Raw genomic sequence first — 27,475 nt, forward strand, 5'->3', positions numbered from 1 at the left:
AACGTTTCCCGTGTAACTGAATGAACTTCATGCTAACCTAGTATAAGACACGGCCAGTCCCACCGAAACAAACGCTAACTGACATTTTGTGATTTTTATGCTAATATTCTGTTTCTGATTTCCCTGAATCGGTTGTACACTCACTTTCTCTGATTATTTATAGAGGATCTGAGGTCAGAGAAATGGCAGATATTATAATCAGAACGGGTGAGATTGATGTTTTAGGGAAGTAGAAAATAAGATATTTAAACGGATATTGTAATGTTAATACTTAGAGACATTAAGTTATTTGGAAGCAGGAGTCATAAAAAATGAGCAATGCACTCGCCGGGTCTCTAACCATAATAATGGCAACTAGATCTGAAAAATATTTTCCATAGACACCTCTCGAATTCGCGCCGAGCGTGCTCACCACTACACCACGAAGTCGTGCTAAGAAGGCGGGAGAAATACCTTACATCTCCCCCTTTTAAAGGGGGAACTGGGGATTAGGGTACTCAGTTGGAAAATCCTGGTGGTGGAGAATCATCATCCACCATCTTTTTTTAGTTCGGGAGCCATTATAGAGATATTGCGGATTTCTTCGATTTCCTTGTTTCGAAATAAATCTAATACCTCTACAGTGGCGCCCGAAATAAAAATAGTGGGTGGATGATGATTTTTCAGCACCAGGATTTTGCGATTGGGTCCCCTAATCCCAGTCGCTCCTAAAAGGGGGAGTATGTAAGGTATTTCTCCCGCTTTCTTAGCATGCCTTCGTGGTGTAACGGTCAGCGCACTCAGAGCGCATTTGACAGGTCCGAGGTTCGAGTCCCGGTGAGGCATTTTTCATGACTCCTGCTTTCAAAATATCTTAATGTCTCTACAATACTACTAGGTATGTTGGAACGTAGCTTTCTTTTAAAGAAACAATATTGTCATAGTTATCTGTAGTTTTATATATGACTACTTTTCATCTGTTATGTTGTTAGTGTAACCGTTTTCGGAAAAAATATTATTAGCATTATTTTCCTCTCTCGAATTTTGGGCGATAAAATTAGTATAAAGTGATAGAATACGCAAAAAATTACTGTATACCTTGACCGCAAAAATATTTATTTAAAATGGACAGTAAACTGGAAAGTGCAAGAATTAGTAATACCTCTTTGAGATGTTAAAAAACTGACTTGCAGCTTATGAACGTTAAAGAAATCAATTGAAAAATTAAAACAATTTTTTTTTAAATAATTAAAACGTAAATAATATGAAAAATCTTAGAAATATTGCGCTTCTGTTCCTCAATCGAAGTATTAATAATCTAAGTTTTTAATGTTAAACCAACATTAATATTCTCCTCAAAAAAGGTTGTCATTTTAGAAGCTCTGGCTTCATTTCTACATTTCTTTCTCTAGCTAAAAATGACATAAATTGAAAATACCAAATTATTCAAAAACGGCATTAATGTTTGGAAAAGTTTATACCTTTAAAATTATTATAAAAACTCCTTCAGTTAAGAAATTAAGATTACCATGGTTTTATCATTATGTTTATCATGAAAGTTTCAAAAATTAAAAAAATTAAAGTATCTGAAACGTTGTAGAGACATTAGGGTTTTTTGAAGCCGGAAATGTGGAAAATTTTTACTGCCCTCGCCAGGTGTCGAACCTGGACCTCTCGAATACGCGCCGAGTGTGCTTCCGTTACATCACGAAGGCATGCTGGAAGGAGGGTGAAAATACCTTATAAAGTGTAAAAACTCATAAAATAAAAATAAATAAATGAATAAAACTGAAATCTGACCTTGGTATGCAGATTTTAGTTTAGCATCTGAAGTGGATTTCAGCTCAGCAATTGTGATGGGCCTTCTTAGGTTAAAAATTAATTCCAAAGAAATTAAATAGTTAAAATGAGCTATACAAAACTGCTTAGTGAAATGGGGAGGAAAACTTGTGCTATAATATTATTTCATGTTACATTACTGCCATAGAGATAAGTAATATCAAGTAATAATAATAATAATAAATTTAATTATTCAAGATGTAGTGTACATTTATTAAACTGGCCCTTACACTGTCGTAAATATTTCTGTCAAGTGGGACGTGTTGCTCGGACATGTAATTCTGCTTACTGAAAGCAATAACGACTCCTTATAAAATTTATAAAACAGGGGAAATTTAATCTGAGGATTTCACATTAAAAATATTGAAAAATAAGAACTATTACAAAAAATAAAAAACAGATGATTCTATACCAGTCAGGAACCATACGGCGTTATCTGTTATACACATATTTCAAATTAAATGTATTTTCATTTATATGAATCAGGTACATTATTTAGAAAGAATAGAGTAATGTTTTAAAATATTCAAAAGTTGCATTACTTTTCAATTACTCTGTTAGATCATCACAACACTTTAATAATCCGCTTTCTGAGAGTGCATGTGGAAAATGAAAAAGTCACACAGCTGCAACAATCCTTATGGAATACTTCTAGATTCTTATTGTTCTATTCGTCTGTCAGTTTTCAAGACTGACTACTACTACTGCTTTTAATTTGTCAAGACATGTTTTTTATGCATTATATGAAATTCGAGTTGTAAAGAAAAAGGCGTGGCAAGAAATGCAATGCGATCGAAGATATGGAAAAAACTCATGTTTCCCTAGTTAGCATCAACGGTAAATTTCATAGAAAAATTTGCATTATTTTCAAATATGCCTCTTATTGTCGACAGATTATGGCGAAAATATATATTTATGTAAAAGGAAATATCGCTTCCGTTAGCTCTTGTAAATGATTACCTCTTTTCCAGCTGGCAAATGAAAGCAGGAAAAATTTGTTTTTCACGTATCTCGTTCTAACAAATTTTATTGTCTTTACAATTGTCTTTAATACACTGCTTGATATTTTCTAAGAAACAGTTGATTTATGCAAATATTTTCCTTCATCCGCGCAATTGCAGTAAGAATAAATGTAGAGGGCGTTTCGTAGGCAATTGCATTGTTTACTTATTTTTTAGGGTGCTTATGATCGCGGTGGAGCAGTTGGAAGTCTCGAAGCACGGCAAAGTCTCACTTAAAATTCCACAGCAATAAGCATGTCGAAGAGTTTTATTTCGTAGTTAAACAAGGGTTCGAAAGAAGGGTTCGTAGGAAGACTACCATAACTCAAGAGGATACATATACTTTCTTCGTGCGAAAAGAAACAAAAATATTACTCCTGGCTGGATAACAGCAGATCTTGCCAATGTTACTAACACTCACATATCTGCAAGAAACAATTTCTCGGCCATTAAATAATAGTTGCCTATATGTACGGAAGCCTGCTGTGTGCTTTTCTTTTATAAGCACAGTACTTTTAGGAAAATTTATTTTGGTTAAGGAGTATATTCATTGGGGACAGCTGCAATGGTCCACAGTCATAGTTTCTGATGTCCACCATCAGTAATGATCCTAATCATCAGCTATTTGAAGAGAAAACAGAACTAGTCACTGTAATCAGAATGTCCAGAAAACTGATCGCTATGGCCGAGACATAAATATTTGGGGAATATCATGCACCATATCCGAACATCGTGGGCAGAGATACAGTGATTCCACAGATACAGGTATAAGTAGGGGGATCACGAGGTATTTACCAACAGATGAATCATGTACTGCTCTCTTCTATTAACTATTCAGACACACTAACGCCCTACAGAACCCAGAGAGTTCCCATGGATCAGCGCATCCTACAGAAACATTTAGCTCTATAGGCCGCTTTAGACACTGATATCGCAACAGCTTTCAGCTTCAGATATCGATACCGCGGCAGTATTAGACAAGCTTTAAGCTTCAGATAGTGATTCACAGCAGTATTACACCGAATTTCTCCTGTATCATGTCCGTCTTTTCTAGTATGCAGTTGTCGCAGATTTCCCATTCATGGATAGCATTGGCAGCCCGTATATGACAGCTGAACTGTCCACTACATAATAAGGAAGATACTGATTGCCTGACATGATCTTCATTTTCAAGGCAAATGAATCCTATAAAGCACATTTAGGATGAACTGAACAGGCTTAATGCTCAGAGAAATAATCTCCCTCAAATTACACAGGAGCTCGAAATCGCCATGAGAGATGAATAGGACAAGATTCTTCAAGTTTTCTTCATTTCTTTAAACGATGCTCAACATTAGTTATGAAAGCAATGACTCTGTTCCTTATCCGTTAGCCTTCAAGCAGTGTATTCTTTAAATATGCCAGAATATTTTGAATTACCTAGTGATTTCTAAGACGGATACGGTATAATAACAGAGCTCTAATTATCGAAATTCGAGGCCTCTGAATCGCCTGTTGGTTCTTGTATTTAAGACAAGTTTAGCTTGTTGTTACTTATGATACTTAAAGATAATTAATAATAATAATGACGCATATGATACTTAAAGATAATTAATTATTTGCAAATAGAATACTTATATTAATAAAAACGATATGTCGTAGCATTTTGTCGTTTTCTTTTAAACTAATTTCATTTTTAACTTTTGTCGAAATAAATTATACGTTCAGGTAAGTATAAAACGAATTCCATTATTCAATTATCTAAAAGAGTAACATTTCAGTTACAGAAACAAAAGTATGTACTTTTTATTTTTCTATTTTTGTTAAAATAAATCATGACAAGGGGAAAAATAAAATCTTTACTGGCAGCAGTCTTGTGAGCTTACGAAGTTAAAAGACAGATCCAATTGTCCGGATTTAATTTGTTTTTATTTTTATCTTAGTTTTTTTTGTTAATTTGAACATTATAAAAGGAGGTTTTTGAGAGGCTATTGAATTATTTTAGTTAAACCTATGGCGTATGTTTATTAGGTTACAACAGAACAGTGCCTAGATATTATTTTTGACCTAAGGCAAAATGATAAATGAGCTACCTTACTTACATTCAACTTAACTGCATCTGCACATTTTGCATATAACAAAAAGAACTATATTAAATCATACAGATTCCACTAATTTTCAAACTACTTATTCTTGCTTTTAACGAAGCAAAATAGATAATAATTTTGGCAAGACATGCTTAATTACTTAATTCATGTTTTGTGGAAAGAATATTGATCTTTGAAAGCATTTTGCAAAAGACATGATTTTGATATAATTTTTATTATTTTAAGTTTGCTGAATTGCTGATTTTTTTTTTATTCTAACAACAGAAAACCAAATTAAATTACAACCAAATTTTATTCAAAAACAAAAACCAAATTAATTAAATAAAATTACCAAAACTTCAGAATATTTGTAATGCAATTTTCTGATTTGGTTATGCTTTCTGAATGAGTTTTAAATGTTTTAGTCAGATTTTAGTGGCAAAAATATAATAGTGTGTTTTTTAAAAGTCTGTTTAGTGTGTTTTTTAAAAGATATTACTGATAAAATCTTTGGAGCATTTATATCATATGGATATTTGTTTCGTTCAAATTAAATAAAACCAATATTATTAAATTTCATCAGTTAAAAATTAGAAGCAGGAAATAATCTCATTAAACTGTAGCTTCGTTTATAATATAATTGTACTTATAAACTGTGAAATTACAGTTAAGTTGTAAATGAATTTATTGTAATTTTAATTACATTTCAGATGTAAGATTTATAATTAAAATTACATTATAACGTACAATGTATATGTAAAATTGCATTGTAATTGGAGTAATTGTAATCAAATAGTTTTACTATACGTATATGTTGTTGTTAATTCTGTACTATTTAGAAGTATATCGTAATATAATTAATTGTAATTAGAACTGCATTGTAACTGTACGATTTATAATTAGAGTTATACTATAAATAAATTAATTTTAATTAGTTAGAATTACATTGCAGTTGCAGTGTTTATATTATAATTACATTGCAATAGAACAGTTTCTACTTACAACTACAATGTTTGGCAATTACGCTGTAATAAGAAGTAATTCAGTTACAATGTAAATGCAGCTACATAATTACATTGTAATTGAATTACAGTCTAATCACTTGCAATTAAAATGTAATTCAGTTATGAACTAGTCCAACTCTGGAGCCAGTTCATTTGCAAGGAATGGAACTCGGGCACTCGACTGATGATTTTTTTTTAACTTATTACGTGCTCCGCTCTGAGGCAGTACACGAAAAGGGAGGGATACTCCGTGCGAGACTTTTAAGGGAAAGTGGCTCATATTCACGTTACACATGGGAAAAGTCACGAAAACGCCCATGCAGCCAGTCCGTTTGCCGGGACTCGAATCCCGGACCGAACTATCAGTATTCAACGGCTTTCACTGCTCGGCCGCTGGTAGGCCGCTATTGACGATTAACGGTGTTTCTCTCTAGGCAGCTACTGAAACAGCAGAGCCCCCCCCCAAAAAAAAAGAGATATGTGTTTTGTACAATGATAACTAACGTCAAAAAGTATAGTAATATAACGTAATGTTCGAGAAATATTAGAAAGAGAGTAAGACACTTCATTAACCAAAACAAAATAAAGATCTAAATTACTAAGAAATGTTTTTATTATTTTTAAATCGTTCGATTTTTTAAATAGAAATAGTTTGAAAGATTTTACGTTACTAAGATTTACTTTGACGAAGATTTTATATTACATTTAAGTGCAGCATTCGGAAAACTTGACTATATTCCAAGCTGTATGGAACGTAGATTTAAGATTTTATGGCTCTTAAAATCGACAAGCTTGCCAGATTGTGTCGATGATAAATGCATGGTGGCACAGCTTAACATAATTGCGATAATGAACGAAAACGTAACGTCAAATTTAATAGTATCTGAATGGATAAGAGAACTGAACACTGCTTGTTCTAAATGAACTTTACATCTCGACGAACGAATTGGTAGCATGGGCATTACCGTGTTTTATATATGCATAACATTAATATGCACTTGTTTTCCCTTTAAAATGTTTTCGATGGATCCATTTCATCCATAAGGCAGATATGGCCCTTATGTGCTTCGCCATAGTCAAATTTTCCAATCCTAAAACTTCGGAAGGATCTAAGGTCGAGATATTGTTAAGGTTAATATGAGTGTAAATTTAAATTTATGCGAGTAATATTAAAAATTGTATCAAAAGTAATCCATCACCGTGTTCTACTTTTATCATATCTATTGAGATTTAATAACAAAAGGGTTAACAACATTGCATAGCGTATGGGATAAATTAAAAGGACTTCATTTTGTTTTCTTTTTTATGAAAACAGAAGAATTCTTCGCGTTGAATATGCTAATTAACGTTATAAACTGGTAACGCTAAGCACGCCTTTGGGTGGAAAAGTGTTCCATTCGTGTGAAAAGTTTTGCATTCCCGTGCTTAGACTGTGCCAGATGTCACGCAATTTGGAATCAACGAGGTGCGTTGAGAATCTTCTTCTTTTAAATATTCATTACTTTTAAAACAAACACTTCGTTTTCAACATCTTTGCCACATTTAACGTTGCTCAGTAAAATAAAACCGGAAATGTCAACGGAATATCCTCTTTGAGATTCATGCTTTTTCTTTGGCTTTCTTCCAAACGCAAACGTCGGAACGAGGCCAGAAATCATTTCAAAGCCACACTGGAAAGCAGCTACTATAAAACTGTTTGGTGTACCATTTCGCGTGCATGAGGGTGAGTCATCTCGTTTTTCCAAATCTTCATTACATATTTATCAGAAAATGAGCTATTGTAATATATTCATAGCGGAAAGCCTATTTTCAAGACTTACTACGGATATCTAACATCGCAGGTATTTCAGATGCCGTATATTAGAATGCGTACAACGTAAGTAAACTACTGTAATAAATACCGTTGAGCGAAACGGGTTCATGAAGTTTCTTCAATCGTACGACAAATGAAGAGGCAACGGACAATTTATTATAATTGATAAGAACCCACAGCAAATTTAACAAATGTAAATAGCTCACAAAGGATACAGATATACAGTAAATTATTCCTTAAAACACGAGAAATATCTTAAATACCTATAGCAATTACTGCGAAAACTCTAAAACGCAATTCACGATTCATTCAATCAACCCATTCAACCGCACTACTTTCTGAAACAACTGTAAAGTAACTAACATTTGGTTCTTAAAGATATATTTATATAGTGTTATCAAGCTTTTGGGAATCTTCCGAAGAAATAGCTACTTAGGTTTCAAAAATGATTTTCTTTCAGAAAATCCCCAAATTTGACAGTAAACCCGAAACGTCCCCCATACGGCAAAAAAGTGCATTTCTGCGTGTAATTAGGCTTCTAATGAACTATTTTCGTAACTTAAACATTGATAGATTCAAAGTTAGAAGATCTAAACTTATATGAAAGAAGTAACCACCTGCAAATAAAATAATTGGGCGCAAATTCGATTACACAAAAATACACAGTAAAAGAAGCATAAATGAGGAAAAGAATTAGACAGCATTATAATAATACAATCAAATGGCCTCAAATATGTACATATATGTAAAGCACATATATGTATAAAATACTAACCATGATATGATACGAGGGACGCAGCACAACCCTCCTGGCAGACTTTACGTCACCCTATGGCCTTTTTGCGGAGTGCGCCAGAACAAGTCAGAAACAGCACCTTCAACAGACATAAAGAACATAACTAAAAAACAAAATTCAGATTAAAATCCCTACTGAAAGTTTATTATGATTAATTCTCTCCATAATTTTTCTGCCAAATGTTTTCAGTCTTTTAAAATCATTTAAAATATCATATATATTAAAAAAATAATTTTTCTTAAACTCGTTCCTGATATCAGTAAAATATTTACCATGTTTCCACATAATGCTCCGCAGTGCCCGGTTCTTTACAGATATCACAGAGGTCAGACTCTTGCAATTTAAATCTTTTAAAGTAGAAAGGAAAACGGTCATGACCTGTAATGATTTGGTTAACGTCAATGTCTGAATAACATAAACCTTTTTTTAATTTAACAAATTTCATATAACCTTTATTTCGATCAGACCTTTCCCACTCCTGCCTCCATTTATCATAAATATAATTTTTCATAATAGTCACAGCTTTCTTTGTTGATCCCTGTACATCAATATCACGAGCATTAACATCGGTAATTGCCTGCTTGGCCAGAGCGTCCGCTCTCTCATTTCCAATGTCCAACATGTGCCTTCACCCAATTAAACACAATATTTTGATCTTCTCTCAAGTCTTTATATAACTCTCTATTATCTACTATTAAAGAGTTGTCTTGATCAGGTCGAGAGAGAGCTTGAAGAACTGTCAGACTGTCAGAATAAATATGTATATCATATTTCCCTTTATTAGTCTTCTTAATCCATTTCAGTGAATAAGAAATAGCCATAGCTTCCGCTTGATAAACTGAGCTATAAATATTGAGTTTAAATTTATTATTCTCAATCTCTGTTCCATAATAATATATATATATATATATATATATAACCGAATATGCTATCATATTCCAGAATACTCTATGCTGGCGCTAGAGTCTTCAACGTCGGCCTACAACCGTCCTTCAATATCATTAGCCCAAAGAGGCGGGAGCCCAGAAGAACTGTTAGTCTCAAAACGGCATTTTGTGGCGTATTACATTTAAAGAAATTAAATAATGAAGAATCTACATGAATGTATGCACGTTTCTCGCATTGTGAAAAAATGACGGTAACTAGAGCCATCAAATTTTGAATACCGTAATCCTTCACCCGAACATGGACACCTGGACGCCCGAATTTTAAATTTGTTTTATGATCTATTTCATAATCTGTAAAACTTAAACGAATTTTTGATTAACAAACTCAATGATTTTGGGGACTTTTAGCCGCTACTGTGGGAGTGACTGTTAGGTTACCCTGTGTTGAGTGGCGGCAGGTAGCGTATCTGACTTCTTATAATGATTGGGTAAAGTTGCGAGGTTGCGCATTCCTACTGCATTTTAAGCTCAAAAGATATTTATTGCAATAAATAGAAACTCTTTACACACATATATATATAATTCATAGATAGCATAGATAATTATTTAAATGAATTATAGTCCTCTTAATGTGAGGAGTCTGCTAACGAAGGTCTCTCTAGTCGAGAGCTCAAAAGCATTGTTGGTCTCTGTAGTCGAGAGTTAAGGAGCGTTCTTCTGATGTTACTCCCATGGTGAAAATCTTCAGACTGAATTAGCCACGCCTTCTTAATTTTACAGTAGCATTTTACATCCCCTGATTCGTTATATCTGGAACGATATCAAAGGAAATATCAGATCATTGGTTCGTCACCCCTACTGAAATCGAGAGGCTTTGATGACAGACACGGTGCTAAACGTTAAAATCTCAAAAGATAGTCATGAAGTTATGTCATGTCAAAAGCATGTCGTGTGGCACATCGTAAAGGGTGGCAGCAGTGAATTGCAGGGACCGCACACACGATTTACTTATCTCTGTGTGGTCCGCCGCAATTTCAAAGGGAAAACTGTACGGTAAAAACACTTTTATCTCCAGGGTGCGAGATTTCTATCGGGAATTCTAAAGAAATGCTGTTTTTAAATATTTCATGATATTGCTGTTCAGTTGTATTTGATTTGGTTTGAGTGCGAGGAACATGATATTTAATAAAAAAGGGTAATACACAAAACGTTAGAAAAAGGCTCCTTTGGGCGTAATATAAAATCTGAAAGCTTTCAAATTTTTTTCTTTATTTTTATTTTTTGATCAATGATAGAAGAGAATTAAGGAAAGGAAATTAAGCAACAGGACACATTTAAAACAAACTGTACTTCGGTAAAAATACATGATCTAAAAATTAATTAAACATTTATGTGTACAAATAAATAATTAAACAATAAATTTCCCTTTTACACAAGCATTTTTATTTAACCATTTGCAACACAAATAGCCAAAGTCAATAATATTCTTAATGAAACGGGCAAGTTAGAAAATATAAATCCTAGATGTAATTAACTACCGAATGTCCAAATGATTTTGAGTTTTCATAAATATCTATAAAAACATACATCAGATTTTTTTTTCAAACCGTTATAGTTTTTCCATAGATCTTCCGATAAATTGTGTAGGAAATTAAAATTACTATAATGCATTTTAGTATTAAAAACATTCATTTTAGGACGTGCATGCATTATCTAAAAATATATAAAATATATTCTAAATTTGTCTTCAAGCATTTGCAGTTCATACCGATTACGTTCATATTGTTATTGATGTTCATACCGAGGCTGATGTTTCTTTTGCTTTACGCGAATTTTAACTGCAGATGTAAATTCAAATTCCTCAGCCACATCTTCATTAAACGTTTTGCTAATTTTATGCAGATTTGTGTGATTAAAATCTGATCTGTATTCTAATAAAAATATTTTTCCCTTCAGTGGACTCTAAAGTTTAATATTCAGTGTTTTTATCTTGAAGTTGGTTGGTGGTAGGATTTATTCTTAAGGAAGTTGGGCCAAATTATACTAGAGAAAATAAATTTATTGATCTTTAATTTAAACACGCAAACTTTGTGCTTCATGTCACTTTGCACTTTATTAAAAATGTTGCTGTTCATTATTTTATAAAAATGCGTCGTAAATTTCTCACAGCTGACATCTTCGAATTTGCTTTCCTAGCAGGCATCTGATAAATATTTCAGCGTTGAGTTGAATATTAAAATTACATTCAAAGAATTGCCCAGCTCTTTGGTAAAGAAGCGAAGAATGAATATTTTGTTGACTATAAAAATAAAAGATTCTTTCATATCTGGAAAAGAGAAATGGAATGAAAGCTTTGTGAAATTTGGGAGGAGAATAAAACCCAGTACAGGTAGAAAATTAAAATTAGAGGCTTTTTTAAAGAATTGGAAGAATATTACTAAAGAGAGATTATTAGCGATTACGAATAAATTTTAGAGGTCAAAACCTGACAAATACTTGAGGGTATAGCGGTATTAGTTTTCTGTTAGAAATTTTGCAACTTCATCAGTGCATATATTTTTATTCATAACGACTTATTCCATTATCAGCTTTAGAGATAATTATAGTACTTGGGTCAACTTTCATAGAAGACCATTCTAAATTTTAGACGAGAATGCTGGCCTCTTATGCTACTTCTGGTGTTCAAGAGTCTGAAAATATAAATGAAGGAAGCAAAAGAAATGCAGACAAAAAGAAGAAGTAGAGCGATGAAAGTAAAAATAAAAAAGAATAAACTTAATGAGGCACTTTAAAAGTTGTGTTAGAATAAATTAGTGTCACTTTTGCGTAATGAAACATGCCAGCGTCAAAAACAAACGATATATTGGTGGGAGAGGATTCTACCTATGCTTTTCTTGCACAAATCTAAAAAAAATTAACTTGTCTTGTGTTTGAGTCTAATATTTTCTTTTATAGACATGTTGCCTTTTTTTAAATATATTTCTGATATTAATGCGTAGCAAGTAAGCCTGAAGATATTTAAAACTTGTAAATCAGTCTCTTGTAAGTTCCTTTTTTTTTCAGCACTTCAATTTAAATGTTTGCGAAGACTTTTAATTTTGATTCGTGTTCGAGTTAGGCAAACTCTCTAAATTTTTAAATAAAGATTTCATAGTAATTCTAACATATGATTCTTTAATAAACTGAGCAAAATAGAGGATAGTGTAGTGAAATAGAGGATAGTAATCGCCTCAGCTGTGTTAAATGCACGACATACCAATGATTATGAGGCTGAGTAATTTAATAAATTTGAGAAGTTGCCCTAATGGAAATGTTTCTAAAAGTTGAAATTATAAAATTGAATAGGTCTTCTGTTGTAGGAATCCAGCGGGCATAAGATATTAAAAAGTTTTTGTTGTTTCTGAAAATACTAGTTACAAAGTTAAAAGTTATAATTGTAACAAATAATAATGTCTATTCTAAAAGAATCAATTTATATAGAAAAGTTAAGAGACGATAATTATTTTCTTGCTTTCTTTTTTCTTTTTTTTCAACAGACGGGCACATTGCTAGTTAAGCATTCGTGGACAATGACCCCCTCCATCAGTTATTTAGCCTCATAGTCATTTAGTATAATAGGCGGCCACTGCTTCTTCCTATGAAGAGACAGACAATTTTACATCCATGGCTTCTTCCTGGATTTAAACCCGGGCCTTGAACGAGAACGTTGTCCTGTATGAGATCAAATTATACCTGCAAGGAAAGGGAAGCCATCCCTTTTCTTTTAAATGTTAAAATCGCATGGATAGGCTATTTTCTATGTAGGTTATCTCGGTCATTTTAATGTCTAGTTAAATATAACTAGATATTACTATATGTACTAAATTTCCCTCGCATATAAAACAGTGGTCTTTAAACGGTGTTCCTCGGAACTCCAGGGTTCCGCTAGTCAAACCCCAGGGTCCTCAAATCAGAATAAAATTCGAAAAGAACATTGTAAAAAATATATAATAGTATTTTCTAGAAGAAAAACATTACGTTTGACTGGCTAAAAATTCGTCCGAGCACTAAGATAAATCAGAAGGCTTGCCACTGAAGGAAAGAGGACAGTTTAATCGACATATCAACAGATTTGACGTTAAAATCTAAATCTAAGTAAAACGAATTCGGAAAGTTTAGGTTGTAAATTCATGTAGAATGTCTAGAAATTGCCCACAAGTTTAAACATGCCATTCGGAATAACTCATTAAGTGAAAATTGTTTTTCAACTCGTGTGGCAACTAAAATAAAATATAGAATCAAATTAAATGCTGAATATGAAGTGAACACCTAGAATACGAGTTAGGATGATTAATGAGTAAATTACCTTAATTTTATGTTAAAATGTTTTAATAAAAAATGCAGTACCTTTCTTTACTTATCTTTACTTAAAATACATATAATATTTTGATTTATTTTAAATATTATTTTTCTAAGGATTGGATGGGATTCCTTGAAAAATCTTTATAGTTTTAAGGGTTCCATGAGTTCATAACGTTTGATAACCATTGAGCTAAAGCAAACGGCCATCTTGTTTCTCGGATGCAACTCATTCAAAACAACTCCCTGTCATTTAAATAAACGTGAAAATGCTCGGTCTCAGCTGCACGAATTGTTTAAAATCTAATTACAAGAGAGCAAAATTTTCCTGCAGAAATTTCGCGAATTCTCATTCGCTGTGAAAGGAAAACGAAATGAAACCCGTCCGATATTTAGATTCTAACTCTTGTTATCCCTAGGGAGTTTTTTTTCCAGACTCTTTTCTAGTTATTCGATAACTCGGTCTGCTCTTCTGGGCCGGATAGGCAGGCCAATTTGGGCAATTTAAGAGAGACATGGCGGAAAACTGTAATTACGTTCATTCAATTCGAGCGAAGGAGCCGGAGCCGCCTTAGTAAGGGTAGAGGTTGTGAGATAGAGAGATGGTGGAACAGAAGTCATTTTGCGTGAGGCAGGCATTCTGCATTTGTTGCAGGGAAAGTTTTCAGAGCGTGAGGAATTGTTAAATTAGTATTTGCGTTGGCTTCTTCGGTCTTTAGCAATAAGTTATATTGAAATACGCCATGAAAAGCTATCATGTATTCTTTAACTGTTCATACTGATTACAGCCATGGAACTTTAACTGATAAGTTAGATAAAAAAGAAGCGAAATATGCTAAAAATTGAGGTTGTCGGGTAACCATTAAAAGATGTTTTACGTCACAAATTAAAAACTCAAAATATGGAATAGTTTTATACAAGTACACATATTTAAATACAAAATTAACAATCTGATCTTAGAATTATGGTTTTTCGTCTAAAAAAGTACAATAATTACCCCGGGCAAACTTTTTCAGAATTAATTCCCAGAAATTAAAGGTACAGGACATTTAAACTGCGTATTCAAAACGAGCTGTTGAAAAGTCCAATGCCAAATGGTAGCAGGGGAAAAAAACTTATCTTGATATTACTGCATCTAAGTCAAATAATTTGCACTTTTTCTTAAAAAGAAGATTAAATTATTCTAAGTTCAAATGCAAATTTTATCACTGAACATTTGTGAAATCCTTGCAAATATTATGCATAAGTGAAACAGAGAATTTTATAGAAGAAAAGAATGAATACTTACAATATCCAAAAATTTATTACATATATTACCGGCAATGTATGAAAGCCAAGATTCTGTAGAATGACTACACTGCATGAAACACATTTCACACATTTTTCTAAGGTCAAATAATAAATCGGCAAAGTGTAAAATGGGAAGGGGGAGAAAGAAAAAAATCGGAAAAACAATTTCTTTGTGCTTTTTTGAGAACTACTGAGCAAATCCCTATTCTTAAAATCGACAATGGTTGGTTTGATTTAGTTGAATATAGCAAAGTACACTAGGGCTATCTGCGTAAAGGAAGGAATGCCTTCGTGAAGGAATTTCTAAGGAAATCTGGCTCATATGCACCTTACACATGGACAAAATCTCAAAAACGCCTATGCAGCCAGTCGGTTCACCTGGAATCAAATTTAGGAAGTACTAGTGTTCAGCGATTTTATCAATCGGCCCCTGACGAGCCGAAGTCGAGAAGGGGTCAAGTAATTCGAGCAATATATAGGCACTTGTACTGAGTGTGACAAAGGAAGGTTTTTTACTGACTTGAATCTTCTGAAGAAATTTTAAAGCAATTATATGCGGGATCACAATAAACTTTATACTCTAAAAGCTTACCTAAGCAAGTTTTTAATTACCTGAGTAATTTTCTAACTTACCTAAGTAAGTGCTGATAAGGACCACGTGTTTCTGAGACTCCTTCCCCTTTATTTTTCTTCTTTTTAGGTATTTCTTTCTCCTGATGAGGAGGGACCTTTAGCTGCCCTCGAAATCGATGAGTGTTTCAATATATTCACGCTAAATACAAGGTTGATTTTACGTTTTTGATTACCTAAGTAAGTTCAATTATAAAATTGAAGATATTCCTGACCGTGAAATCCTCTCCGGTCCGCTGCAGTTGCTCAGTCCAGTGGAAGCGGCCAAGGATTTGTCGAGTGTACGTGTAAAACAAAGTGGCAAAACATGAAATGTAGCCTTATCATGATCTTTGAATAAATGGCATTTGTCATAGAATACTTAGGATTGTACACAGCCCCTAGGAAAAGAGTATAATAATTCTCGCACTTTGTACATTGCCTAAAATCTTCAGGCACTGTACAAAATAAAGAGGTATCCCATAGAATGCCAGCATTTCATGTATTGCAGATAATGTATACATATCATTAAATACGTATAAATTAGGTATTTATCACGAGAATCAGTCAATAAACTTACGTATAAGGGAGTAACTTTAGTTTTGCTGGATAAGACAAAGAACGTTACTTAAAGAACAGATTCAATGCAATTATTCCTGCTAAGCGATTTTGCGACAAAACACCAGGTTTCTGTAGAAATTTTACAGTCCACCTCAGGCGAATTCCAAAAGAACATATTTTCAAGTTTTAAAAAAAAATCCATGATTTTTTTTCATACAAGCCTTTGATTACTGTGAAGAGAACGCATACCAAAACGGCGATATTGCTTGCTTAACGGTTACTTGAATGATTGCCAGAGTTTAGCGCATTTTAAAAATGTGGTGATTTCTACTAAGATCATTGAGTTAATTGGTGAATACCAAACAATATTTTAATAATGGAAGATGGAGATGTAATGGTATTCGTGTAATGGTAGTAAAAATAACATCTACCAAATGTTAAACCGCACAATATTTAAATACGAAAGTTTAATGCAATTTATTTATTAATGTAGTATTTTCAGATATTTCTCTTTATTCCTCTAATCGTAATCCAAATATTTCTTTCAGGTTTGTTCTGCCCACAAACATGGGATGAAGCTTACTGCTGGCCGAAAACAGCAACCAACACTTTAGCCATAAAACCCTGCCCGGATTATATATTCGGATTCAATCCGAAAGGTAAGGAGCTTCTTTGGAAAGTTAAATAACAGTAGAGGTTCAACTAAATTGAAAAACTCCGAAAAGTCGCAGAAATAAAAAAAAATGGTCTGGAAATACCGGAGAAAACACTTTTTTTTTTTCAAAACGGTCGGGGGATTTAGCAGTTTATGTTGCTTTTAACAATTGACGTGATTACTCATGAATTATACTTAACTAATAAAACAGCATATGTATACACTCATGTCCATAAATTAAGGATAATTCGGAGTCACGCGAAAATCGAACTCTAAAATAAATATATCACCTGTAAAATCACTACACACATCTTCAAGAATCATATGCAAATTTCAGGAAGTAACCAGATGATACCGATGGTACGTCAGAATGACGAGAGTGTAAGAGAGTGATATATGAGGAATACAGGCAAAGAAGTAAAATTGTTCCCAGGCGCTTTATACGCATTTCAGTGCAATAACCGAATAGTTATGACACAAAAGACGCATTTGGATGATTTTTTACGTGGTAGAATTATCGGTCGTCTGGAATGTGGGCGTACCCAACTGGAAGTATCAGACGAACTTGGAATTGTCCAGAGTGTCATCTCCAGGCTTTGGCAACGATTCCAAGATGATGGTAATGTGAGTAGACGTTACAGCACAGGTCGCCCCAGAGTTACAACACCGAATGAGGACAAGTATTTGTCAGTTACTGCCAAAAGAAACAGCCGGAACACAGCCTCAGACCTGTCTCGTCAGCTCTCTTCAGCCACTGATACGGGCAGACCGTGTACAGACGCTTAGGGCAGATTGGTCTATATGCTCGTAGACCTGTCAGATGCGTTCCACTTACTGCAACTCACTGTCGCCTGCGGTTAGCCTGGAGTAAAGCGCATGCATTGTGGGCACTGCGACAGTGGCCTTGTCTGATGTTTTCCGACGAGCCCAGGTTTAGCTTGCAGTCTGATTCTCGCCGGACTTTCATATGGAGAGCTCCAGGTACCTGTTACCACCAAGAAAACATCATTGAACGACACCGTTACGGTGGTGCAAGAGGGCTCGTTTGGGGTGGAATTATTCTGGGTTCCAGAACTGACCTGCATGTTCAAATTGGAACCATGACAAGCCAAATCTATCGGGACGTCATTCTGGAACAACATGTACGTTTGTTTCGGGGCGCTATGGGCGCACAATTTGTGTTTATGGATGACAACGCCCTTCCTCATCGTGCAAACATCGTAAGCGAATGCCTTCAATCGGAGGATATCACCCGTATGGGCTGGCCAGCATTCTCACCGGACTTGAATCCAGTAGAGCACGTGTGGAACATGCTTGGCCGACGAGTTGCAGCCCGTCAACCTCCTCCTACATGTCTACCGGAACTTCGGAGAGCATTGATTTTTGAGTGGTGTAATATCCCCCAAGATCAGATCGATAATTTGATACTCAGCATGCCTAGGCGTTGTGCGGACTGTATTGCATCGTCTGGGAGACATACAATGTATTAACAATCATACCAACCATGTAATATTGTTTTTTTGTAAATAGGTTTTTTTTTTGTAATTTGCTCCAGGGAGACAAAATCGCTATTTTTTTTAATAATATCAAATATATAGCATCTTTTTTTGCTCTTTACCTTTTGTTTAACAAATAAGCTTTACAAATAAGTCAAATTTGTTTTGCTTCTACTTCTTCCTTTGCCTGATTTTGCATTATCCTTAATTTATAGACATGACTGTAAATAGAAGGTGCAGTAACGTCCTAGAACAAATGTCCAGACATCTGATCCACGAATCCACGCTTTTCAAATTGTTTCCAAACACGAAAACTTACACAATGGAATGCATTAAAGAAAAAAACCTAGATCTTTAATAGTCTAATTTGTTGCACTGAACGCTAAAAATAATCACAATTAAGAAAAATAATCACAATCGTTTTTCAAGAATTTCCTGACAGCAGTGAAACTCATCTATTAAAAGGTTTCCAAAAAGCATCATTTTCAACCAATGCCTAATTTATGCGTTTATGGAGATAAATCCTAATTTGTTCTTATTGCATGATATTTGCATATTCCTTCCCTTTTACAACAATGAGGTTCTCCAAATGAAAATGAAGGACGTGTTCTTAAACGCAGAAGGTGCATTGCTTGCAAACCAGTGCCAACGCTACAGCCAGGCCAGTCACTGCAGCGCACCGAGCGACAGATTCTACGAACGGCAAAATTTTAGAATTTAGAAAAGAATCATGCAGGAAAATTTAGGCAGCCGGGCAAAAGGTTTGAATTTAGAGGGCACTCTGCAGCAGAATTCTAGTACGTCAAAACTTGTAGAAGACAGGGAGAAGAAATTAGGAGACGCAAAGCGCGAAACGGAAAAAAAGTCGGCTCCGTTCGCTTGCTTAAATTTTCATGAAGTGCAGATTGATATTTCCTACTCACATTAAGCTGATCCCAGTGGTGCTTCTGCGCATGTGTGGAAGAACTCAGTTAATTCGCAAAAAATGGCAGTCCGGTTTATTGAGATGAATCGATTTACTTCATTTTTATTAAGATCTTTCACCCGTATTTCGCATTTTTCAATCCTGTGTTTTAAATACATGATGGTATACAAGCTTTCAAAGAGCATATGAAATTTAAAAAATATTAGAACGTTTATAATAAAGAAATAATATCAGTGTTTAAATGGGACGTGTACTCTTATAAATATTCCTAAAAGGGGAACCGAACATTCCTGGCACGCTTACAAAAAGAGATCTACCATCGATGGGTAAGTCATAGTTTGAAATGAAATTATCAACATCAAATCGTGAGCTATAATGTACTTTTAAATTCTACTAAGGCAATGACTGCACATTCATTATGATTATACAATTCTAACTACCGTTTAATGAAAATGAAGTACCTAGAAACCTTCTCATGACACATATTTAAACCTTATCAAGCATATTTGGTAAATATATTATATTTAGAGTTCAGGAATATAAAATTTAAATATAAAACTTTTTCAAGTGAAAGTTAAAATTAGCAAGGCAATGTGAATGGCAAAAGTATAAGCCGATAATATTTAAGAAAAGTCGTGCTGAATCAATCTTAAAATTTTTTGTTTTTTGTTTTTCAACTTCATTCAGCATATGACGATTCAAATAATCTAGGTGATTGTTCTCTGCATTAGTGACTATTTTTAACTTGAAAGTAATATTTATTTATAAGTTTGGATATAAGGGCTTAAAATTCCCATTTTCACTAGTGAATCCAAATCGTTGAAAGAAACTATACACAATTTACCAGCAGCTATTAAAATCAAATAAAGCAAATGCTATAGATAGTCGAAACTCATTCCTGCAATTACCTTGTAGAAACGCATTATTATCATGCAGAAGTTCACATACATTAGCGGTACACAAACCGCAATTTACCTTCAGACAGCCCTATCTCATAAACCCTTGGGTAACTGTAGACCTGGAACTCGGGTTCCAGTGGGTAGCATGCAGCTCACGGGAGAGCTGTAAAGCTGTAGCAGTTTTGTGTCGCGGAGCTGAAAGTGTCAAATAACGATCCTCATTTGTCGTTGTGGATCTGGTCGACCTTTTCTAGGGCTTTTATATATTGATCCAGTATCCTGAAATTTTTCCACTAATTGCACACGGTATTGGAATTAAATTGTACTGTGACTGGCCTGCTTCCGATCTACCTACGATTCTCCATCTCATTCCATCGCCCATGCACTCGTGTCTACTAATTTTACCATATATCTTATAAAAGTTATCTAATTCTTGAGAGACACACGATGAATATCGTGAAGGAGTACGAAAACAAAAATCACCGAAAACCCCTTGTGAACTTGTATTCTCTCCACAATGGCAGTTCCGCATATGTATATGTGTCGTTTATGTATTCAACCCTGAATATTTGCATAATTTTTGGCGGCATAATTAATATCTTTGATTCAATATTTAAAAAAAAAATGGGCGTAATTTGCAAATTCTCTTAATTTTGCACACCAGTATAGTAAACATAATTTTATAGTCTCACACTCTAAAACGAAGCATTTTTTTGTAAACACAGACTGTTTCTATAAATTGTCTGAATAGATAATTAAAGTCCTTATTTCAGCAATCAGAGCTAAAATATTTCAGAAATCTGTTTTACGCAAATAGTGATAATCGAATGGGACCCAGCACGTTCATCACCGAAAGTTAGGAAAGGTCTGTCTACGTAGTGAACGTCACCTCTGAAATTTAGCTGGTGAAGAAGAAAATCTCTTTATCGTAATGTTTGCCATTGATTTCCGAAACATAAGCAAACTTTTCCTGATTGCTCGCCATTTTTCTTTCGACAGGAAAAAGAATTGAGACGTCAGTTAGATTGCACAATTTAAGAAATCTTCTTTCGAAGATTTATTTCAGCGGAATTGAAAAAGAATGCAGAAAGCAGGAAATTTCAGGTTTGTCTTGCTCTCAGGGAATCGTTTTTTGTGAATACCTTGGCATATTGCTTCATGTTATTTATGATACTGTCTCAAAATCTCGAGCCATTCGCCCCCCCCACTTAAATATATCTTATGTTTATTCTTTTATCGTTTGTGAAAAAAGAGTTACTTCACTTATGGCGCAATCAAGATTGGGGGAGTAAAATTTTGATTTAAAACGTAAGATTTAGAACAAAATCCAATAAAGAGATCCAACAAATTTAAATTTATTCTGATGTCAAAATATCTTTAACAGAGACTTTTCAAACTCTCTGCATCGTTACGTCCATTACATTTTATGCTACACTGCATTTCTCATGCACGAGACTTCGCAATTGTTCTCATTATACGAAACACGCAAGATCGTCATCTTACACGTGTCCTCAGAAATAGTTTTTACATTGCTGCCATTCGAAAAAACATACTCTTTGTTAATCTCCCAAATTTAATCAATATGTAATTCATTTAAAATTCATAAATGTAAAGAAATAAATTAAATCTTTATTTCATTTTTAATAATCTATCTCCCATTGCCATAATTGAAAATATTTTGATTTATAATGTAATTTGATAACTTTTAGTAACATTTCTCCGCATTATTACAAAGAATGAGAGATATTTCTAATGCTATGTGCATAACCTTTTTTCCCAACTAAATAAATATCCGCTAAGATAGTATCTGCGTGATTTAACGTTTTTATTTTATAGCGATCAACTAATAAGCGAGAGGATAATTTAATATGATTGCATAACAACGTGAATATGGTAGTTTTCATCGTCATTGTTTTACATTATAGTATATTTTCGCACTATGTCTAGGCGAAAATAAATTGGTGCAAGGTATAAATAAAGATTATGCACACTAGAATCTAAGCTTCCGTCTGTCATTTTTGGTTTGTACAACAAGCGCAACATGATCACATTTGTGCACAGCTCTTTTGATAACATTAGTCGATGAAAATATTAAAGGATGAAAAAAATCCTTCAAACTAGCAATAGTATTTAACCAAGTTAATACAAATACAACTAGAAAATGCAAAAAAGGACTTCACAATATTTTAATGAAGAAAATGTAAAACCTTTCTTATGAATTGTACAAATTTAATGCGAAAGTTCATTTATGAACTTTTTATAATGTTTCTGGAAATTTTTTGACCAATTCTGCATCCTTAGTACTTAAAAGGCTTCCTCACTGGAAGAGACTGGAGCCAATGTAAAATTTTAAATGAGGGAACAAAGACAAATTTAATTTGTCAGGAATGTTTTAAAGGAAATTTGTTTTGTAGGAAAATAAAAATTTTGCCAAAATTTACTTGACTTTAAAAAAGAGTGACTTGTGTCTGATATCGATGGGTCGATGGGTAATTAAAAATTTACGTTAAATTAAAATTGTTCCTTGGCCTAGTTTTAATGATTGACTAAAATTGAAAAGCTGTTTCGCGACTTAATCCCATGCTTGGCGAAATTTCTTTGTCACTTGGAAATTTTTATAATATATTTTAAATTTATTTGTCAACTTGACTTCAGTTAAAAAATATTCGGTAATATTTTGATCATATTAACCGAATTGTTGATCACGATAATAGATACATTTGCCGTATGGAGATGCTTAATGTAGTGAATGGGGGAGGCATATATGTTTCAGGCCCCAGGGAAATGTTAACAGCATCTTCTAGACATCTAATTAAAATTTTGTATGGTACAGCATTTGGTACATCACACCGCCCTAACTGGGAACATTTAATTAAAACAATTCAGTGATATCGGGAAAAAATATAGCAAAGTTTCATATTACGATCTGCTTCGTTTTTGATTAAAAATACACAAGAAATAAACTGGTAACTTTAATTCATGGAGGAGAGGCATAATGTGTAGGGCAGTTCCAAAGTAATGGAGCGAAAGTTCGTCTACGATTTTGCACTAATAGTTTTATCAAAATTCGCTACCTACACATTTTTCCAAACGATATCACTAAATATAGAGGAATAAAATCAAGTAAGTTTTGGTACTTTCGTCGGTATACTGGTTTACAGCAGGAGATATTTTTTCCTGCTTTTACCAATACCTTAGAAATTCCCGTTCAGGGCCTGACCTTTGTGATTTCTGCTAACTATATCCTCTAGATGAGGTGAATTTGTCGGGGAAGAACTTTCGAGCACTTTGTATTTTGAAAGCAAACCGGAGGCTTGCGAGATAATCAGGTGAGTCCTTTGATGAATCCTGAGATGTGGGATTATTTGCAAACTATATACAGCGACTACTCAAAATGTACAGAAAATTACTTTCCATATGATGGAGACGAGAAAGAATTTGTCAGAGTCGTAAATTTGAAGAAACACAATTCTTTTACAGAAAATTGTCAACGCACAGAAATGTAGATGTTTAATTATATTACGTATTTTTAAACGATTACTTCGTCCACCAGCTAACGAACGTTAAATTTTCTGAACACTGATAGTTTAGTCCGAGATTCTAATCCGTGCGAACGGGTTGTCTACATGAACGTCAGCTTCCTTTTATCCGTGTGTAAAGTGTATTTGAGACAGTTTTCGGAGAGTCCTTCACGAAGGCATCCCTCACCTTGGGCAGATAGTCCTCGAAAGCTTTGCCGTAATTAAATAAGCATAAATAATTATTTCATTTAGAAAATAGCGAAATATTAGCTGTGATTGCTTGATTAAAGCTATGACACTCTGGTAGTTTGCAAAGGATTTAGACAAACAAGATTCTTAGGTGAATTGTTGTTTATCTGAGAGGTATAGAATGTTTGTGGCTTTTCTTATGCTTAACGTAATTACAAGCCACTATCCCTTAAAATGTCTTTCACGAAGTAATTGCATAACATATTTCGATACTTCATCTGCCTTTGTCATACTCAAATCATCTATTTCACCCTCACTTTTAGTAATATTATCAACCTATTGCATTAAGTCCCTTCCTATTGCACAAGATAAGTTTTTTATTTAAATTAATAACGTTTTCGTGCATTATATTGTGCATGTCTTTACTTTTTTTTGTTATAATTTCATTTGCATTGTAATACGCTTTTAAAGTTAGTGTTACCTCGGTAATTATTAAATATTCAACTACGAAAGTATTCCAATAATTGCGATAGAGGTTAAAAAGTACTGCCATTTAGCGTTTTCAAGAACCTCCATTTTATGAATTACTAGGTTTTAAAAGTATTGTATTGTATCATCAACATTTTTTTTCTCATTTTAAATATAATGTACATTAACCATACATTTCCTAATTCAAATATTCATCGGAAATCGGAGAACCCATCGGGCATTTATTTTGCTTATCAATGAGAGCGTTTGCCCAGGGTACATCACATTGGGTGACCGAGTTTACTTCACAAGGAAGGGTTCGGTATTCGAATTCAGGGCTTAATATTAGTGCAAGCCGTTTATATATAGCTGGTTTTCTTAAACGTTTTTCAATCGCGACCCCTTTTTATCACTGCGATTTTTTCGCGACCCCGAGGACCCCGTTATATTTACAAAAATTTTGTGGGAACCCATAAGTATTGCGCAAATCCGACACACGCGTGAGTGACACTGTCAGTTTTTTTCACTTGTACTGCAATATACTATTGCAGTTTTAGGCTATTAATTTTAGTTTCTTGTTTTAAGACACAGAACAATGTGAAAATTTTAAATAAGTAACAGACGAAATGATAGCGTCACGTGCAAAGCAAGGAAAATGAACGTTTATATTGTAAGGATTATGTTAATTTTATTAACAGTTAAATTTTGAGTTAAACTTCTCTTCTGTCAAATTCTTAACTTACTGCTTCCGGCCAGAACAAAGTTTTAGAATCACTTCTGAATACTGTTGCGTGCGTACGGGTTCGTTACGAAATGAATGCACAAGTCCGATGAAAAATGAAGAAAATTTACTATTATCACAACAAATATGCTTAAATTTCCTCAAATTATCATGCAGAATTACAATATCTCACAGTAGTTATCTTTTAACTACTCAAACGTTCAATAGAACTTAATTCAAAACAGCTAAAGAAAGCTAATCCGCGAATTCGCTACAGTCAACAGGAGCAGTTTTCTAAACAACAACAAACTAAGTAACTACAACGAACTTTTTATTTAATTTATTTCTGATTCACCTCAAGTATACAACTACTTTGAGTTTTGACCTGTTCAATCTGTGCAGCCTATGAACGCCATTCACGGTTTTTAGTACATTAAGGTGCTACTGCACCTCTCCCGGGGGCGTGACATTAGAACAAGGTGAAATCATTCCGTGACGAAGTCAAGCTGAATATACGAAAATTGGGAAATTAGTACTTCAAAAACAAAATCATCCAGCATTCAAGTCCATGCATGATGCATTCGGTCAGGATAGTAGCGTAAGGTTACTGAGATAGGGTGCGCAGTCCAGCAGCGAATCAGGAGTAGAACCACAGCAGTGGGCGTGGTGAGATCACACTATACACAGTACTTAACACATATTAATTAATTCAGAGTCTCTAGCCTGCTTCCAGGCAAATAGCCAATTGTGGCAGTAACACAATACTTGGTTAAATAAGGTTAGATAGAGCACAAAACACAGCTTCATATGTACACTATTTACATATTTACATCACCACCGCGCATTATGGTGAATTGACCGAGGTCTCTTCACTCCGCTGTCCACCGTAGGGTCATAATTACCGAGTTCTCTTAGCGTGTGCACTGGAGAATTATCCATTTTTTCGAAGAAGTTGTGCGCCTCCATGAGGATTTGTTCAGGAATGGGCTTTATTTTCAAGTCTGCATGAATGATGCTATTTCGTACAAACCAGGGCGCGTTAGTGATGGCTTTCAAAATTTTGTTTTGAAGGACTTCTAGTTTTCTCCTATCCGTCTTATTGGCAATTGCCCACGCTGGGGCGGCGTAGAGCATAACTGGCCTAATCATAGTGAGATAGATCATGCGTTTAGCTTTTAAGCTCAATTTCGATTTCCTACCTATAACAGTATAAAGTGACATGAAAACTCCGTTTGCTTTATTTACTTGGTTGGTTACGTGCTCTTTGAAGGTGAGTCTATCATCTAGGGTAACTCCCAAGTACTTTGCTGACGAGCAAACTGGAATCACATCATTCTCTATCTTGATATCCGTGTTCGTAATGACATTTCTTCTGTAGCGACGGAATTGGACAATTTTACATTTCGCGGTATTAATTTTAATTCTCCAAAGTTGACACCAAGCAGCTACTATGTTGATGTGAAACTGTAGGTTAGTAAGAGCAAGTTGGGGGCTTTTAGATTCCGATAAAATCACCGTGTCGTCTGCATATTTCAGGGTTTTAGCATTCAGTGGGTTGGGTAAATCATTAACGAAAATGTTGAATAATTTTGGTCCAATAACAGACCCTTGCGGGACGCCGCTGGCAATGATTTTCCTTCCGGAAAGGGAGTCTCCAACTCTCACCTGGAAGGTTCTTCTTTTTAGGTATGAGATGATTAACTTCACAAGGCTGACAGAAAAAAGAAAGTTATTTAGCTTGTAAATCAGTCCTTCGTGCCAGACCTTGTCGAAGGCCTTCTCAAGGTCTATGAAGCATGCTGCCACACCAGTCTTGTGGAAAAAAGCTCTCGTGATAATCTCAACGACATTTAGTACTTGATTACAACGAACTGAGAGGTTTTCCTCCTTTTATAAGATTTTAAAATCGCGCGCGAGAATTTTCTAGTACTTTCTCGAAATCAAAAAGAGATATTTATTAAATGTTACATGCACGCGCTCTTGTATTTTCAATTTTCCGCCTTAGCTTTCTTTAAATATTCGTCACGCGCTTCACTGCGCGGGAAATAAAACCATTTAATTTACAATTCAACTAACATAAGGTATTTAAATACCAAATCCGTAACACATAAGGAGGAAGAGCGGAAAAGAGTTCTACTTGCTGAGTTAGAGAGAATCAGAGTTTCTGATTAGCCTGCGCGTCCACCTTTTTGGCTACTCCCTCTGAAAGCTGTTATTACGCTCGGCCGTACTCAGGCCCTTGATAGCTTCGCAGTCAATCAACGTTAAGGGGCCAACTCGGTTAGAATCTTGATAGCTTCGGCTATATCTCTTTTTAGTTTAGATTAGGTTTAGTTTACTTCTTAGCCTCTTAAGTTAAAGCCCAAATGTCGGCTTTTATTGTACACTCCAAGACGGAATTCTGTTAAATATTATTTG

The 27,475-nt window shown here is 34.3% G+C and overlaps 1 protein-coding gene across 3 annotated transcripts in view; it reads left to right on the forward strand.

The window, feature by feature from the left end:
• The window catches only part of LOC118188708 (parathyroid hormone/parathyroid hormone-related peptide receptor-like), a 178,870-nt gene that overhangs the window by 86,848 nt on the left and 64,547 nt on the right, over positions 1-27,475 (forward strand). For all 3 annotated transcript variants that reach the window (XM_035359204.2, XM_085815794.1, XM_085815793.1), the window contains exon 3: positions 16,732-16,842. In XM_035359204.2, coding sequence (XP_035215095.1) covers positions 16,732-16,842 — 111 coding nt within the window. The remainder of the gene's footprint in view (positions 1-16,731; positions 16,843-27,475) is intronic.

This window comes from Stegodyphus dumicola, chromosome 4, assembly GCF_044657685.1.
Source record: "Stegodyphus dumicola isolate Sdum_Otavi_A_Nest chromosome 4, ASM4465768v1".
NCBI classification, from domain to species: Eukaryota; Metazoa; Arthropoda; class Arachnida; order Araneae; family Eresidae; genus Stegodyphus; species Stegodyphus dumicola.